This window comes from Cnephaeus nilssonii (assembly GCF_951640355.1).
Source record: "Cnephaeus nilssonii genome assembly, chromosome: 23".
Lineage (NCBI taxonomy): Eukaryota > Metazoa > Chordata > Mammalia > Chiroptera > Vespertilionidae > Cnephaeus > Cnephaeus nilssonii.
In genome coordinates this window covers 17754972-17772886 of record NC_137094.1, presented here as the reverse complement: position 1 = coordinate 17772886, position 17915 = coordinate 17754972, and the positions used below count along the sequence as shown (strand labels likewise).

The 17915-nt window shown below is 39.9% G+C and overlaps 1 protein-coding gene across 1 annotated transcript in view; it reads left to right on the top strand.

Moving 5' to 3' along the window:
- The window catches only part of KCNT2 (potassium sodium-activated channel subfamily T member 2), a 136099-nt gene extending 122023 nt beyond the window's left edge, over window positions 1-14076 (top strand). The window contains exons 23-27 of the mRNA XM_079763649.1: window positions 1012-1095; window positions 1970-2098; window positions 4295-4595; window positions 10998-11082; window positions 12674-14076. Coding sequence (XP_079619775.1) covers window positions 1012-1095; window positions 1970-2098; window positions 4295-4595; window positions 10998-11082; window positions 12674-12785 — 711 coding nt within the window. The 3' untranslated portion in view covers window positions 12786-14076. The remainder of the gene's footprint in view (window positions 1-1011; window positions 1096-1969; window positions 2099-4294; window positions 4596-10997; window positions 11083-12673) is intronic.
- The last annotated feature ends 3839 nt before the right edge of the window (window positions 14077-17915 follow it).

Sequence of the window (17915 nt, the reverse complement as noted above, 5' to 3'; positions counted from 1 at the left end):
CTAACTACTGAGTAGTGTTCTAGCAACATATCAAAATATACTGAATGGCCAGATTATTATGCGTTCAGAGATCATAATAATCTGGCCACTCAGTGTGTGTTAGAGGCCCGGTGCATGAATCCGTGCACTGGTGGGGTCCTGCCAGCCTGGCCAGGGGGAGGGGACATGGGCGGTTGGCCGGCCTGCCTGCTGGTCGAACTCCTGGTCGAGGGGACAATTTGCATATTAGCCTTTTATTATATAGGATATACGCTGAGTGGCCAGATTATTATGCATTCAGAGATCATAATAATCTGGCCACTCTGTGTATATCTTATATGTTAGCACACAAAGTCTGATAATATTTATTGCTAAACTATGAACTCATTAATATTTAGAGTTACTGAAATATTAGAAAATTATTCTACTAGAATAGAGCTTAATCCATAAAAAGTTTATATTTCCTTGCAAATATTAGTTCTTTCATGTATTTATGATATTCTCTATTTTATATCAACTCATTTTTTTTTGTTAAAATCTAAAACTGTTTTTATCATGTCTAACAGTATGAATAAAATGTAAGCATATCGAGATATTCTTGAGAATAAATATTTCCATGTCTCCTTATGGACAGCTAACTGGACATGTGTATTTAGGCCACTCACAAGATATATTTTTTATTTTTTTTTTAAATATATTTTATTGATTTTTTACAGAGAGGAAGAGAGAGGGATAGAGAGTTAGAAACATCGATGAGAGAGAAACATCGATCAGCTGCCTCTTGCACACCCCCTACTGGCGATGTGCCCGCAACCAAGGTACATGCCCTTGACCGGAATCGAACCTGGGACCCTTGAGTCTGCAGGCCGACGCTCTATCCACTGAGCCAAACCGGTTTCGGCACAAGATATATTTTTTATTTCCTGTTTAATGGAGGCTTACTGATGTGTTAGGAGAAACATCCTGTTAGCAGTAATATGATGTTCACACCGTGGCTAGTCTACACATTTCATAATCTTGTTTGTATCGCAGTCATTTGTGAAGGATTATATGATTTCCATCACCAGACTCCTGCTGGGATTGGACACTATCCCAGGATCGGGCTTCCTTTGTTCTGTAAGTTAATCATTTTGGGGATAAAAGATGGTTCTGATAAACAGTCTGAAGTCCAACGATAATGGACTTAGGCTTATTCTTCTATGCCATTTCCCCCCTAATATGTGCTCAAAGGAAGGAATCATAGTTTTTTAAAATCCCTTAGGAAAAGTTCAAGGGAAAACGTTATTTGAAGTTAATAATCAAGATAAGTAGCTGTTCAGAATTCGGAACAGGTGTTTTCCCTCTCTGTGTCAGAACAAAAGTATCCCTTAGTGTGGCCGAGCAGTCCTCATGCAGTGCAACTGAACTGTAATTGTTTGTAATAGAGTATACAGTGTCTAAGTGTATTTAAGGTGTGACTTGCCAACAATTCAAATTAACAAAGGACTAGTATGTGTACCCCCCTCTGTGAGCCCTGTGCTCACCCTGCTAGCATCTTTCTCAACATGGGTGTTTGTAGAACTTGCGATGGACAATTCTGTCTTGTGCTGGCGTGTCCTTTGTCCTTTAAGATTTTCAGCATCAGCAGACCCTGTCCACTAAGCCCCAGTAACAGCCTCTGGTCATTACACCATTTAAAGCAGTCTCCATGGCTTTTCTAGCAACTCCCAGCTGATTACCGGTGACCACTGTCTCCTGAGATTGCGCTAATCCAACGTCATACTGCCACGCTTTGAGTGGCTGGTTTATTAGGTTGGGGTGAGCCCCAGGAATAAGGCTGCGATGGGGTGCCTTAAATAAGTGTGATCCATAGATGAGCACTCACGAGGTGGCATGTTGAGATTCCAAGATATCAACAATCCCCACCTTTAAGAAGTGAGAAAAAAAAAAATAACCAGCGGGTGTTTATTTCTTAAGCAGTTGAGATGTCAACAATCCCCGTATGTTCCAGATAAAGATCACCGAGGAGGACCTCTGGATCCGAACGTACGCCCGTCTCTATCAGAAGCTCTGTTCCTCCAGTGGAGACGTCCCCATTGGGATCTACAGGACCGAGTCTCAGAAGCTCGCCACGTCTGAGGTTTGGGACTATCAAAATATTCCCGAGTCCAGGTGTAACCCCATCGAAGGCAGCCATCCCTATCAGAAGAGACGCAAATCTCTCCCTTAAAATATTGAGTAGGTCATGGCTTCATGCCTTGAAGTGTAAGTGACATTATACGAACAGAAGGTTTTGGGTATTTGGTCTGGCAAGATGATTATGTCCACATATTGGTAGGAAATCAAATGATCACAGAGACTTATGACGAAAAGGATCACACCAAATACATTTAAGACTGTGATGGACAAAACTCTACAGGCCAAGTGCCCAGCTATGAAGGAATGGGCATGTTTTCATTTTTTGTTACAAAGTACATATAAGCTGAAGCTACCAAAGACTGATAGTCTATGCTGATGGTAGATATGACTCAAGGGTTCATTGCTCTTCGCTTCCACAGAAGAGGACTTTCAGGATAGTATCAAGTAGGTGAGACGAGAGCAGTGGTTCTCAACCTTTCTAATGCCGCGACCCTTTAATATAGTTCCTCATGTTGTGGTGACCCCCAACCATAAAATTATTTTCGTTGCTACTTCATAACTGTAATTTTGCTACTGTTAATGAATCGTAATGTAAATATCTGTGTTTTCTGATGGTCTTAGACGACCCTGCTAGCGGTTCTGTGGGTCTCGACCCACAGGTTGAGAACCACTGCTATAGAGCCTAAGACCATCGGAAAACACAGATATTTACATTATGATTCATAACAGTAGCAAAATTACAGTTATGAAGTAGCAAGGAAAATAATTTTATGGTTGGGGGTCACCACAACATGAGGAACTGTATTAAAGGGTCGCGGCATTAGGAAGGTTGAGAACCACTGGACTAGAGGAAGTTAAGACCTATACTGGTATCCACTATTGCAAAACCATGGTATTAAAATTTGTAGTATTTCCAACTTAAATTCCGATAGCTAAAATAAGGTTTCTAAAATTTTTTAATAAAATGTTCTCTTACCATGAAGATATGAAGGTGAAATAACTCATTTTCATATCACTCGGATACAGTGCTGTTTTGAAATAGAAAGGTAGATAGATATCCCTATTTTTCATTGAGTTTAAGTATGAGATCATTCTCTAGCCTGCCGCGAGGTAATGTGTGTAAGGCGCCGACTGAGCCTGCGTCATTGATATTCACTTGTTAAGGATTTGTTGGATCTCCTCCTGCCCTTACATCAATTGGCAATTTGAATTCGATTATTCTGAAAGCCAGCAACACAGGCATGGCGTAGCGGGCGCTGAGATTGCTTCCATAGAAGCGGGGAGGCTGCAGGCTCACGGATGCTTCTGCAGATGCAAAGGCCCGAAGCTGTAGGCTTGCACAGGCGCATGCTCTTAGAAAGTAAGACTTTCACTTTGATGGGCGTTGCATGTCACATGACCTCCTGGGATGAAACGCAACCATTTGAAAGCAGGGATTTTTTGTTTATTAAGGGCTTATCATCCAAGGAGAGCTTCTTACTTAACAAAGCAGTTGTGAAAGAGCCCATCAAAATGGACTATATGAGTTTGTTCATTGTTTTCCCCCTCATACGGATTTCAGTTGTATTTGTAATTCTAGACTGCAATTGTGAAATGTTAACATTTATAGAATGTTTTCACTTAGAATGCTTCAAAGAGTTCCTGAAATATTTCTTAATATTTTAATCAGAAAACATTGGATGTGGTGAATAATTAACGCACGAATTAAAAAGTGCTTTTCGGTTTCTTCTGGGTTGTATGAGGGAATTTAAAAAATCATATTTTATAAAGTACATTCCAATGCTATCTTTAGAAAGAGCAATACCTTAATAAATGTTAAAATATTATTCATTCCAAGAACAAAACAGTTTTCATAATCTTTATTTAAATTTCATGTGAAATATGTGTGGTAGATTTAGAAAAATCCACGACATGGACTTTAATTGATAGGTAAAAATTAAATCCTTTCATAAAAACTTGGATTGGAGGATGTAAATATATTTTTATCTGGTTTGTAATTCATTCCAAGAGAACATATTTTCTAATAGTATTTTTTTAGTAACGGAAAGTTAATATCAATGACTATGACTTTGCTCTTCCTGTGAAAACTCTTATGAGCTATATGATAATACCTGGGCATGAGCAAGCATAGTCACAGAGCCCCAAGCTAACATCATTCCCTAAAATGTCTAATTCTCAATGTCCATTTCCTTTCAAGTCTCAAATATCAATCAGTGTGGAGGAATGGGAAGACACCAAAGACTGCAAGGACCAAGGTCATCACCGAGGCAACCACCGCAACTCCACGTCCAGCGACCAGTCGGACCACCCCCTGCTGAGGAGAAAGAGCATGCAGTGGGCCCGAAGGCTGAGCAGAAAAGGTCCCAGACACTCTGGTAAAACAGCTGAGAAAATAACGCAGCAGCGACTGAACCTCTACAGGAGGTCAGAGAGACAAGAGCTTGCTGAACTTGTGAAAAATAGAATGAAACACTTGGGTCTTTCTACAGTGGGATATGGTATGCTCGCTCAAAATATTGTATGCTATGGACTTGTGATTGCTGGCCCTTAGTCGTTGTAGCCTTGGTTCTCCTTTAGTAAGTCGAGAATCACATTTTTGGTTCAGAGGTCAAGTTGACGGGACTAGTGACACGTCTCGATTTGCATCCAGAAAGTTATGATGATGATAATAAAGTGAAAGTGCTAAAAGTTTTAAGTATTTGCTTAGTTCTCTATAAGCACTGTGATGAATACATTAGATGGATTATCTTCATGTTAATTTTTCACAAAGACTCTTCCATTTTAGACCTAAGGAAGCTCAGTCAAGTAACTTTCTAATTAGCTTGTTAATAGCATGACTGAGATTTAGGTTCTGATCTGTCTGGCTCCAGTGTCTGTCTTACACACACACACACACACACACACACACACACACACACACGTGCATACACATGCCATCTCTTATTCTACAGTCTGGAATAAACTGAATTTGAGGCTTTGGTAAGTAACTAAATGTACCAGCTACAGACACACCAAATGTTCCTACAAAATTTGTTTAGGTTTTTGTTGTCCAGAAATAAAATGTCTTCAAAACCTATAATGTAAAGCTCAAATAGTGCTTGACCTCGCACACTGAAGCTCTGTCTCAGCGGTGGGCTTCTGTGCTGATCTGTGATTGCAATATAGGCCATTTGGCACAGCCTAAATAAGTAATGCAAAGATAATTTAAAACTATATCCATTATTACTCTATAAATGTTATTTTGAAAAGAAATTCAGTCAACTTAGAGGAAACCCAAATGCCAAAGGTTCTGTTTTGTTGCACATGTGACCAGGGTAGACCAGAAGCTCCGATAACGGCAGTCTCATGCAGGTTAAGGATCAACAGGAAGCAATCCGTATTTGCCCCATCCCATCTTTACTATGAAAGTCTCAACTTGAAGCAATGCCCATAGGGAGCGATTTTTAACAATACAGTTAGAGTTTAGAGGAGGGTAGCTGTGTTTCTTTGAAGAAGAAAGGGAAAAACATTGACTGAGTTCCCACTCTTTGCCAGGAACAAAGTTAGGTGCTTTTTGAACACTTTTCATTACTCCTCTGACCCTGACCCATTGGTTTTCATTTTGCCCTTCAAGAATGTGAAGCTCAGAGGCCAAAGACTTTGGTCAAGGACATAAAGTTGGAATGTGTTGGAGTCAGGACTTTGTGTGTAATTGGAATTCAGCATGATATTGTTCCTACTTAAATGTGGACTCATTCGTGACCCATCATTTTAAGATGAGCAAACAGAGTCTTGCATTGGGAAGCACACTGAAAGGGAACAATGATTTTCATTTAAAAATAGTATTAGTAGCTCATTGCCAATTTATTAAGTATGACAGTGTTTCTCATAGAACTACAGTCCTATATATATGTGTCCGATTGTTAGTTGTGATCCAGCTACATTCTCTTCTTTTGGAAAGTTCTAGTAAATGACTGTTTGTCCAGGTCCAGCTGTGTTTCATGAACATCATCATAACCCCCGCGGGTGCTGGAGGCAGTGAGGCAGAGCACAGCTGGGCTCTGAGAGACACAGAAAGGCACAGACTAGCTGCATGGGAGACTCACCAGGGAACATGTGATGTTTCTGCTAATAACACTTCTATCATGTAGTTATACTCTACAATTTTTTGGTATCAATTTGTTAATGTAATTCTCACCCTAACTCTTACAGAGAGAAAGGAAGGAAAGAAAGGATACAGTCTACCTTTTTACTCTTCTCTTCCTTCTTTCTCTTTTCATTCTATCCATCTATCTATCCACAGATCCATCAACTCATTTTAAAGCCATGCACTGTACATGCCCAATCACATAAAGATGATAACAACAGGATTTGGAACCTATCACATCAGGGGAGCCAGGTGCTCCCTGTATTTCTAACTCTCAGAAATTCACCCATTGCTCAACAGATGTCATTGGGCCATCCTCCGAGTGCCAGGCGCTGTTCCAGGCATGGGAATGGGACAATGACCTATTCAGACAAGACCTCTGCCTTTATGGACCGTCTATTCTAGTGTCAGCCGGGAGAATTAATGAACTATTTAACCTCTTTATCATTTGGGGAGTGCAACTCCTATCTCATAGGTGTGTTGTACCAGTATAGGGCAGATGGGATAATGAACAATAGTGTGCTTAGCCCACAACTGGCATCAGTTAACACCTTAGACCAGTGGTCGGCAAACTCATCAGTCCACAGAGCCAAATATCAACAGTACAACGATTGACATTTCTTTGGAGAGACACATTTTTTAAACTTAAACTTCTTCTAATGCCACTTCTTCAACATAGACTTGCCCAGGCCGTGGTATTTTGTGGAAGAGCCACACTCAAGGGGCCAAAGAGCCGCATGTGGCTCGCGAGCCACAGTTTGCCGACCACGGCCTTAGATCTAGCATATGTCTATTTAAGTAATCTATTTATCAGTGTTTTATACATAAAAGGGTGTTTTTTTTGGCCCACTTCAAAAACAAATTTTGCACCTTTGGTAGCAATAACATCTCCCTTGAGGAGGTGTGCTTTAAAACAATTCGTATGTTGCCTGTTTGCCTTCCTTCCTTGAGGAAAAGGGAATGTTTTACTCATCTGTTCACCGTTGTATCCCCAACAAATTACACATTTCCTGATACACAGGAACCCAGTCACTGCGCATTGAATGCGTGAACAAATGGGGTTCTCACAGGTGGGACAACAGGGCCTGGACTGGGAATGGTTTCCGTGGGTCACCTGGCCTAGTGTACATGCGCATCAGCACTTCAGTTTATGACTCGGACTCAACATCTTTGCGCGTTTCCACTAGACCCGTGGTCGGCAAACTGCGGCTCTCGAGCCACATGCTGCTCTTGGGCCCCTTGAGTGTGGCTCTTCCACAAAATACCACGGCCTGGGCAAGTCTATTTTGAAGAAGTGGCGTTAGGAGAAGTTTAAGTTTAAAAAATGTGGCTCTCCAAAGAAATTTCAGTCGTTGTACTGTTGATATTTGGCTCTGTGGACTCATGAGTTTGCCGACCACTGCACTAGACCACATGTGCTTTCTGCACTGCCGTCAGGGTCTTGCAGAGTTTCACCAATAAAAGATGTTCTAGATACTTTACTCACATCGCATCATGACTGATTCAACCACGAGTCGGAATGTGACTTTTCCTGAGTAGGTGTGGCCTACTCCAGAAGGAGCAGATTATTCTGACGTACTGGACATGACACAGAAAGGAGAGAGAAAGGGAAGAGTCAAAAGATGACTTTTGAGGGCTCTCATTTGAACAGCTAAGAGGTGGTGACACTTAGGGAACTTAGAAAAAGTAGACATATGTGTTGGGGTGAAGGGAATACATTAATTTGAGTGCCTGGAAGAATTCCAATGGCGTTGTTGTGTAAGAAGCTGGGTATTTGCTGCCTGGTGCACAAGAAAAAAGAAATGAGATGCTTACACAGACCTGAGAGTCATCTGCATATAGATTTTGATTAGAGCCGTGGGAATAGATGAAGTAACCCCAGATGAGAGACGACAAGAGAACTCTGGGAAACACTCATATTTCTAGAATGTTAAGGAAAGAAGCATTTTTTTAAAAAATGAGAGGCTGAGTGTCTAGAACCGAATTACCCAAAAGATGCTCCCTAGTCCCATAGCGTGCTATCAGTTGGTTACATGTTTTATCAGGATCCTGAGCCTTTGGGCCTTCAGACATGCAGGGGGTGCTGAGGTGGTCAGAGGCATCCCTCAGCATGGCTATGTCCATCCATGAGCAGTTTTGTCCTTTACCCTAATGCGAGTATGTGTTCCATGATGTGGAAAAAAAAAGTGGGGAAGTGTTAGACTATAGAAATATGGGGAGAAGATGGCTTTGAACTCAGCTACTTTTTAAAATTTCTATTAACCTCAACCTGAGGAGGAGTCAGTGAGGGGTGGGTGAGGAAAGAAACTAGGAGTGATGTGGTCTCTTCATGACATTACCCAGGCCTCCGTATAAACCACATGTAGTCATTGAATTGAACTCCTTAGTAAAATGTTTGCTCCAATTCCTGGAGTCCATGGAAAACGCAAAACCTTCAGCATGATAAACAAAACCTGAGCAGGAAACAAAAAATTACTGACACACTCGCTCTGTCTACGCTGTAACACTCTCTGTTGTCTAGGCAGTGTTTACATTTGTAACAGGCAAACCAAGTCCCCAGTAGATTCTGACTTCATCCCGGAACCAAAAATGAGTACAACACCCTGTTAAGAAGCAAGGAGAAAGGCGGGGTGTGGATGTTGCCTGAGAAGTTGTTTGTTGAGATTGTTTCCCCCCGGATGCCACTGTTCGATACTGTACGCTGTTTATTTAAGAAAGTTCAATAACGCTGCCACTGTTTATGGAAGAATTGGAGTCGTACCTAGACAAACGAGAAGGAGGTATTCTACGAGACCTACCGCATTTCAGAGTATTATGTTTTATGTTATGTTTCGGTCTCCAGAAGGCACTATTAATTTCTGTTCCTTTGTACAGCAGTTGTGGGAATTCACACAGGGGAGAACTTCTCAGCAAGCACACATAAATTGCTTTTTATATAGACAGATGATCCCGGTTACCTCGTTTCAGTACAATATCCTTAGAGTTGGCGGTGTACCTTATTTGGAGTAGGCTCATTGTAGACATTCACCGGAATTCCATCTCCAGAGTCAGCCGTCTACCCTCCCCTCGGAAAGATTGACAGGTTTAGCAAATTAAAATATAGGGTTCCCAGTGAGATGTGAATTTCAGATAAACAGCAGAAAATTGTTTAGGACAAGTATGTCCCGTGCAATCTTTGGGACCTATTCATGCTAAAATGTGTTGGCTTTTTCATCTTAAACGCACATTTCACGGGGCCCTCTCTATTTTGCCTGACAACCTTATCCCCGTGGCAGAATACAATGCTTTGTATCTACTTGGGCGATATATGCAACCAAATATATCTCTTCATTTGACTTTTAATTTGATGATCTCTGGATTGTAAAAGTTTTGCAGGCGTACTATGATGGATTCAGTTATATTGCAGTCACATGCCCTATAAGATAAGGACTTCCATGTATAGATTTTTTAAAATAGGACCCATCTGTGTATCAATTTGAAATATAACTAAAAGTATTACCTTTTCTATTCCAGGGGCAGGATTTTAGTTAGATAAACACAGTGGTCGCCCTCCTTTTATGAACATACCATGTATTCCCCTGTGCAGGAAATTACGGGGCCAGCTACATTGGCCTATAAAAGTCATTTGCATTAATTGCGCGCAGTTACACGAGTATTGATCTGTCTCTATGGGTCTGTAATATGTTCTTAGATTTTGAGTCAAACTGTAAACTGTAGTACCTCTTTCAGGAGCCACACTTGTCTATGACTGAAGTGTCTAGGAGGGTCCGATGGCTCTAGAGCAGGGATTTAAAAAACAGCCTCAAAGCCTATAAACATTACCCTTGGAGGATGAATGCCATTGAAGTATGGGTCCACATGGGTTTACAGTGACATTGTGTTATAACCTTGGCAGCTAAGAACTTCAGGTCCCAGGGCTATTTTCTTTGTCGGTGTCTTTGTATCATCCAAGTCAGTGCTCTGAACTTGAAGTCTGGGGATGTCCTCCAATGAAATTGACAAAATTAAAATGGCACAGCCTTTGACTTTAAAACATATACACCGTATCCCCCCAAACTGTATACACACTTCACAGCTGATAGCTCTATCAAAGTTTCTTTCTTTTCAGATTTAACCCACTGGAATGAATAAGTATTCAAAGTGTGTATACATTTTTGGGGTGCACCCTGCATATTGTTTTCAAGGAAAAACAAATAACTTGGTCGTACACTTTCCTTGAAACTTACACTTCAATTCTGCCCCATGGGATCCTTTGCATTCTGCAGAACCGATAGGATGGCTTTTATCAGACACATCATGGGACAGAGTCAAACATAGTTAGGGCCTTCAAGCCTCCCAGATATGCTTCTGTTGTGCTTTATAAACACAATGTCATTAGATGGTTCTTCACAGAATTTCCCACAGGAATATTTCTTTCTGAGATTGGCCATCTCTACCCACAATCATTTTTTATCAATGATAAAAGCATAATCAATCAAGTTGACATCTTGTCGAGCTATTTCAGTGTCAACGTTTCGAGGGTAGAATATAACTGTGGTTGTTCTGAACAGAATTAGATGGTTTAGTTGTACCACCTATTGGACGGAAAAGAAGTGCCCAGCAAACATTTCCAATGACAATCATTTGGAAATAGTTCTGTACACCATCCTACGGTGGGCAACACTATAGCATGTTCTCCTGGACAGCTCTATGGTTTGAAGATAAGATGCTCTCTAAGAATCCTTGTGATGTTCTGTAAGTAGCATAACAAACCTGGCACTGATTTGTCTTCCAGATGAAATGAATGACCACCAGAGCACCCTGTCATACATCCTGATTAACCCGTCTCCGGACACCAGACTAGAGTTGAATGACGTTGTGTAAGTTGACCTTACATCCCACACACAAGGCATTTATTTTCAGAAACCACAAATTATTATTTTGTTTTGTATTTTGATCCCCACCAGAATAGCCCCTATGATTCCTGTGGTATAAATGTCCAATCTAATTTTTGTGCTCAAGAAACACATTTTGCATTTTCTGTATTTCTGTGTGTAATACTATTTAAAAAACACACACACTACAGAATTGTAAAGGAATAAAAGAAGGAAATGGCAGCATGCATTCGTATTTGGTGAGCTAGTATATATTCGGAGAAATAAGAGAAAATATATCTCTCTATATATAACATATACATATAAAAGGCTAATATGCAAAGTGTCCCCACGGGAGTTCGACAAGGAGATCGGGAGTTCTATGACATGCACTGACCACCAGGGGGTGGTGCAGAATGAAGGGAGGCCCCGGCTGGCAGCTAGGAGGCCCCAATCAGCCCTGATTGCCGGCCAGGCCTAGGGACCCTAATAGAATAATAAGAGATCAGCTCAAAGGAACACCTGAAATATCTCACACTATCTAGTTCCAAAGACCTGAGATTTCCTACCAGCCAAAGTAAAGTAGATCAATACACGTACTAGGAAAAGGTGTAAGGTAGTAATTTTATTCATCAGAAACTGTGTATTATTCACATACAATGATCCATATTTGTGACATTGAGATAATTAAATTTTAGTATAACTACAGCAATGATAAATATCACGAAAAAAATGTCTACCATGACAAATAGTACATAAGGCACGTTTTAGAAATTTGTTTTATTAGACTCACAGTGATACTATTAGGGAAGGAACTTTTGTAGCTACATCAGTTAATTTGGGGGATATTAGGTTATACTCACGTCTTTTATGTTTTTCTAAAAAAAAATCACTCCCAAAAGTCCATTTTAAATGAAGGGGCAACATTCATTTGATTCAAAGAATAATAAGTGACTAGGTGATATGGCATTAATAATCAGAGTGCATATTAGCTTTCTTGATCAACCTACAATGCTATTGATATTTAAAGTGACAATATGGATGGATCCTGAGAATATGCTAAGTGAAATAAGTCATACGGAAAAGGACAAAAACTATATGCTCTCACTCATACGTGGGGCGTAAAAGCGACAAATGAACAAACAAAACAAACAAATTCATAGACACAGACAATAGTATGGTTCTTAGCAGAGGGAAGGGGAATGGGGGAGAGGGAGAAGAGCGTAAGGGGGTCAAATATACGATGACAAAAGACTGGATTTTGGGTGGTGTGTACACAATACAACATACAGATGATGAATTATAGAATTGTATACCTGAAACCTGCATACTGTTATTAACCAATGTAATCCCATTCAATTTAATTAAATAAAAGAATAAGATTAAATAGTAATGAAACAAAAACTTACTACTAACCCTGCAAAATTTTACAGGCCATCTCAACAGGTAGTCCTTCTGCCAACGTTTAAATAGAGACACAGTTTAGATAACCTAAACACTGGCCAAATACATTGGAAGTAGTCCTCTCAGGGGTCGGCGTGAACTACTTCTGTGTTTACTGACTATTACCGTTATTTGCTTTGCTTTCTCTTATCAGATATTTAATCCGACCAGATCCACTGTCGTACCTTCCCAACAACGAACCCAGTCAAAACAACAGCATCTGCAATACCACTGGTCAAGACTCTCGGGAGGAAACTCAGCTTTGATAACAGAAAAATAACAAACTTCTTTTTTCCCCGACAAGGAGCTTGCTTGAAAGAACTCTATATTTTAGGAGGAAAATATGGCGGGCATGAAATAAACTAGACTGGACTATCTTCAAATCTCTCCTATTGACACAAATCTATTCTCTTAGAAATATAGGTTATTTTGAAATTTAACTTACTGCTTATTGGTATTTCTCCTAGTAATATTGGAAAGACATCCATGGAATGGTTTTGAAAAACCTAAATGAGAACACACGATTTTAAATCTGCTCATTGCATTGTTTGATAATAATCCGAACTGTCTGAAGTCAATTTTTACAAATTGTAAGGTTTTCTGGAAGTCAATGAAAAAAATCCAGCTCTATTTGGTGCATCAGATTATATTCTTTAAAAATGGTCTTTTACAAAATTGAACTCATCATCTTCTCTACACAGGGATGACAGACAAACTTGTGGGCTGACATTTTTGTAGGAGTCATAGTTTACTTTAGAATATTAAGTCACCTTTACTTGTTTTGGTTGCCTTTTCATAGGATACCATCTTATTTTGGGACTTGAGATGCTCATAGCATGTTTTATTACACTGAGGAAACCAAAACAAATAAAAAGAAATATTGAGAAGCTCAAACTTTTGCTCACTTTATGTCTGACCCTCATTGTATGCCAAGGAGTGTGTATTAAAAAGCAAATATCGATCGTTCTCCTAAAAGAATGCCTAACATTGAGAAAATACTTAAAGCATATTTGTTGATTTATATTTAATCCAGGAATTGAAATAGGCAGTGATTTTCATTGGACTATTGAGCTTCAACATTTTTTATATATCTACATAGAATATTTCATTAGAAAGGTAATTTAAAATTCAAAGAAGCAAAACTATACTCCTTATGGAATACAAGGACATTTGAAGCATCCAAAGTCCTCTTTTATGCCTTTAGTATTACAATAATCATACCCAAAAACTGATGTTAAAGATTTGGATTTAATTTTGAAAAATTATCTATGAGAATATAGTTTAACACTGGGAGGATAAAGCATATAATAAACATAGTTTTGCCATTTAAATGGCACATAAATCAGGTAGAATTTGACAGTTACAAATATAAATTGGCTTTGGTTGACACCAAGGCCTTTAGTCTGTATTTCTGAATCTCCTTCAGAAAAAGAAAGAAAAGCACAGAGTATAGTTGCCCGTTAGTTGCAATGTGTGAAGGAAGAGAGAGACTTCGGTAAATTTAAAAAGTTATTTTTCTTCCAACTTTGTAGTTTTCCTTTTTTTCTGAATTTGACATTGAGTTTCAGTTCAGTAGAAAATAGGACATATAAGACTTAGAAAGGGAAATTTTATCTTTTTTTTTTTCATAGAGAAGCAGAGAAATTGAAAAGAAAATAGAAAGGTTAAAACAAAACAGAGAGAAAGAAAACCTAATAGTCCCCAAATAATTCTATGGAAATAAAAATGTAAAACATAAAATGTGAAACCGTAGATTATAGCCACTCTATATTTTGGCTTAGAGAATGAAATGCCTATTTGTGTGTTTTTTTGTTTTGTTTGTTTGTTTGTTTGTTTTGTACTTTACCTTACTCTCATTTTGGAATAATAAAACCACCAAGAATTTCCGCTACAACAGGGAAAGCCTACCTTTAATTTTCTTTCATCAGACAGAGAAGTCGAATTTATAACATGTTACTTAAAACTGGAAGCATGCCTTAAAACAAAGACTGTATGCATAGGTATGTATATGTTCTAAGCACATGGGAAAGATAGTTGACAAACACACATTACCATGCACATTATTCAAACTAAAGGCAGAATCAAAGTAGTATATGCGCTGGAGAACAGTGATGCATTTACTGACCCTATTTCATAGTTGCACATCAACAGTATGATGTTTCTTTCAATTGCCATTTCTTTACATCATTACAGTTATTTTTAGGAATAAATATAAGATTTTATGAATCTTCCATTTCCTCCCAGGATCTCAAGTTAAGACTTTCTGCATTATGACAGCCGTCAAGACTAGGATTTTAAGTTAAGACATGACTATATTTCTTATAAAACTAAAAACTCCATTTCATAAATTTTACAATAATTATTTTTGATTTATGAATATTCATCCAAATTTACTATTTAACACAATTCATACAGCTTGCTGTAACAATGATAGTTTATTAGTCTTTCTGTTATTTAAAGAATAACAACATGCTAATAAAAGCCTTTTAACAAAACGGTTGCCTTTTTAAAATACACTTGCACATGAAAATAAAACAAAAAGCCAGTAATAGTCCTTGTAACCCTAAGGGAACAGGTTCTGTTTATTGTCTATGTAACATTTTGCTACCAGTTACATGGAACTGCTTTAAAATAATAAAATTATTTCTGATGATGAAAATCCTTGTTTTTTTGTGTTTTGTTTTGTTTTTTTGCCTAAACGTTCATTATGCTTTGAACCTATAAAACTCATTGGTCACTTTGATATTTCAAAAGCAAAATGAACGTCCTGCTGTTGCTTTGTAGTAAGTTTGAGTCAGGAATGGTGGGTCCTCCAACATTGTTCTTTTTAAGATTAATTTGGCTATTCTGGTCCTTTGCGTTTCCATATAAATGCTTGAATTAGCTTGTGTATTACCGGAAAACGTTAGCTGGAATTTTAATAGGTATTCCATTGGATTATTGATGAATTTGGGGAGTGTTGTCATCTTAACAATATTGTTTTCTATTCCATGGACCTGCGATACCTTTTCGTTTATTTCTTTCGGCGATGTCTTGTAGTTTTCAGTGTGCGGTCTTGCATTTCTTTGGTAGTTTATTCCTAATCATTGAATTCTATCAACCTCTGTAACTACACCTATTTGGAACACAGTCTTAGCTGTTTTCTAGGGCTGTTCTTGCTACAATGGCAGAGTAGTTGCAAGAGAAAAAGTCTGCCTACCCCTGGTTTAGGGGAAGTCTGACTAGGCTATCTGCTCACCAGCACAGCAGGATGGCGAGGAACGAAAGGACCCGACCACATGAATGATAATACCCTTTCTGCTTGTTGTTATGGAGCTCGTTTCCCCCCAAGCGCTGCTCCCTTTGTGACCCTGACATTAATTGGCACCGTGGGTCTAGGTGAAGGACATTATCTTTCCTGCTAAATAACAAGCAACACATACATCATAATAATGACTGCAACTGGAAGCATATTACTTCTGAGTTTCTGAAACATTATTTTACTCACATCGCATACAGTTTTCAAGAAAAATTGACTTAGTTGACCTCCTCTGCAAGACAGCCAGCCAATCAGCAACAGGCACGAGGGGCAAAAACACCCCACAATGCAAATGGGGAACTGATCTTGAAATGCAAGTCAGGGGAACACGCTGCCTGATGAGAATTGTTACATTTTAAGGCTCGGCTTGGCCAGAAGCACAAGTGAAGACCAAATAATTTGGAATGTAATTTGGTGTATCTTTGGATTTGCTTTGTGATATCACCATCTTGTGGCCAAGAGTAAAAGTTTCCCATTGCAAACTCATTTGAGGCTGGGTTCCACATTAGACTTACACAACACAGTCTTTTTTATTGTTTTACTGTCATTATTAAAACCGCCTTTGTGGTATTGCAATTTCCAAAATGTTATCATCTCATCAATTATCGAGAAAGATCTTTGGAGAGCCAGCTCCTTGGCTGACCCATGGTGCAATTTACATGAATTCTATCCCAGCGGACCCACAGGTGCACAGAAATAGTCTTCATGAAGATGTTTTTAATACATGAAATCTACGATTGCAGAGGCTGGCTCATCTCCTCTCATTATTCTTGCTGCCAGATTCACTTTTGCGCCGCCTAACACGGTGACACCTTCGGTTATTGGGTTGGTGTGTCCTCGGTGGATCTCTCTGGCATTTTCCTCTGATGGGCCATTCCGATGATTACTTATGAGGGCCATCAAGCTGCGGATGCATTTAGCGGCGTCAAAAATGAAACAGCCACTGGCTTACAATTCCCGAGGTGTCCGGAAAGCTTACACGGCTTAGTGTGTGTAATGCATTTTGTCACCGGAAGGCACTTTCACAACTGACTGTGCAAAGACTTATTAGCTGGGTGGCGGTCTTTTCTCAGATGGGATTCCACCTGCGTATCCTCTGCCAAACCGCTTGTGCGAGTGAATCATGGGAGGGATTGCTGGGATGGGGATGGCATCCGTGGCTTCATGAGACATGTCTCTAAGGCTGGGGCTCTCCTTAATATCTCATCACGTGGCAGGAGGACATACAATAGGTGTCCCAGTTACCTATCATCACAATGAAACCCACATCACTCATGATCTTGAAGAGTTCCTGATGGGTGATAGGAAGCAGAGGAAAGCTAACTTCCTGTTTATGGGGAGAGAGGTGGAAATTAGGCCCTTGGGAAGAGGGATGGTTTCAGCCCCTTGGTGGAAGTTGACATTGTACTGTTTACAACCCAAGGGAAGACTCAATGTAATTGTGGTGTCTATTCGTCTCCGTTGCTGTAGCAAATTACCTCAAGCTTATTGGCGTAGGGCAACGTTGGGTTATTATCTTCGTTCTGCAAGCCGGAAGTCCAGAGTGAGACTTAGTTGGCTAAGATCAAGGCGTGTGTTCCTTCTCGAGGCTCCAGGGAGCAGGCATCTCCTTGGGATTGTGGTCGCTGGAGGCGGCCTGCATGTCTTGGCTCATGGCCTCTTCCTCCATTATCAAGGGCATCCCCCCAGCCTCTCTTCTTCCTTCCTCACAGCTCCTCTGGCCTCCCTCTCAGGAGGACATTTGTGATGACAAACCCACGCAGGTAATTCAGGACAATCTCACCATCTCAAATTTAATCAGAGCTGCACGGTCCCTTTTGCCCAATAAGGTAACATAACCACTGGCTGGGGAAATCAGGATACGGGTATCTTTGGGGGGCCATTATTCCGCCTACCACACCAAGGGACTGGCTTATTGATTCCCTCACAGGTATTTTCATGCAACGACCAAAACATTGTCTGAATGCTCACTTCCTGCCAGGTACTCAGCCGTGCAAAACACACAGCTCTGGCCCTGCCAGCGTGGCTCAATGGTTGACTGTCTACCTATGAACCAGGAGGTCATGGTTCAATTCCATGTTTGCCTGGGGTTGCAGGC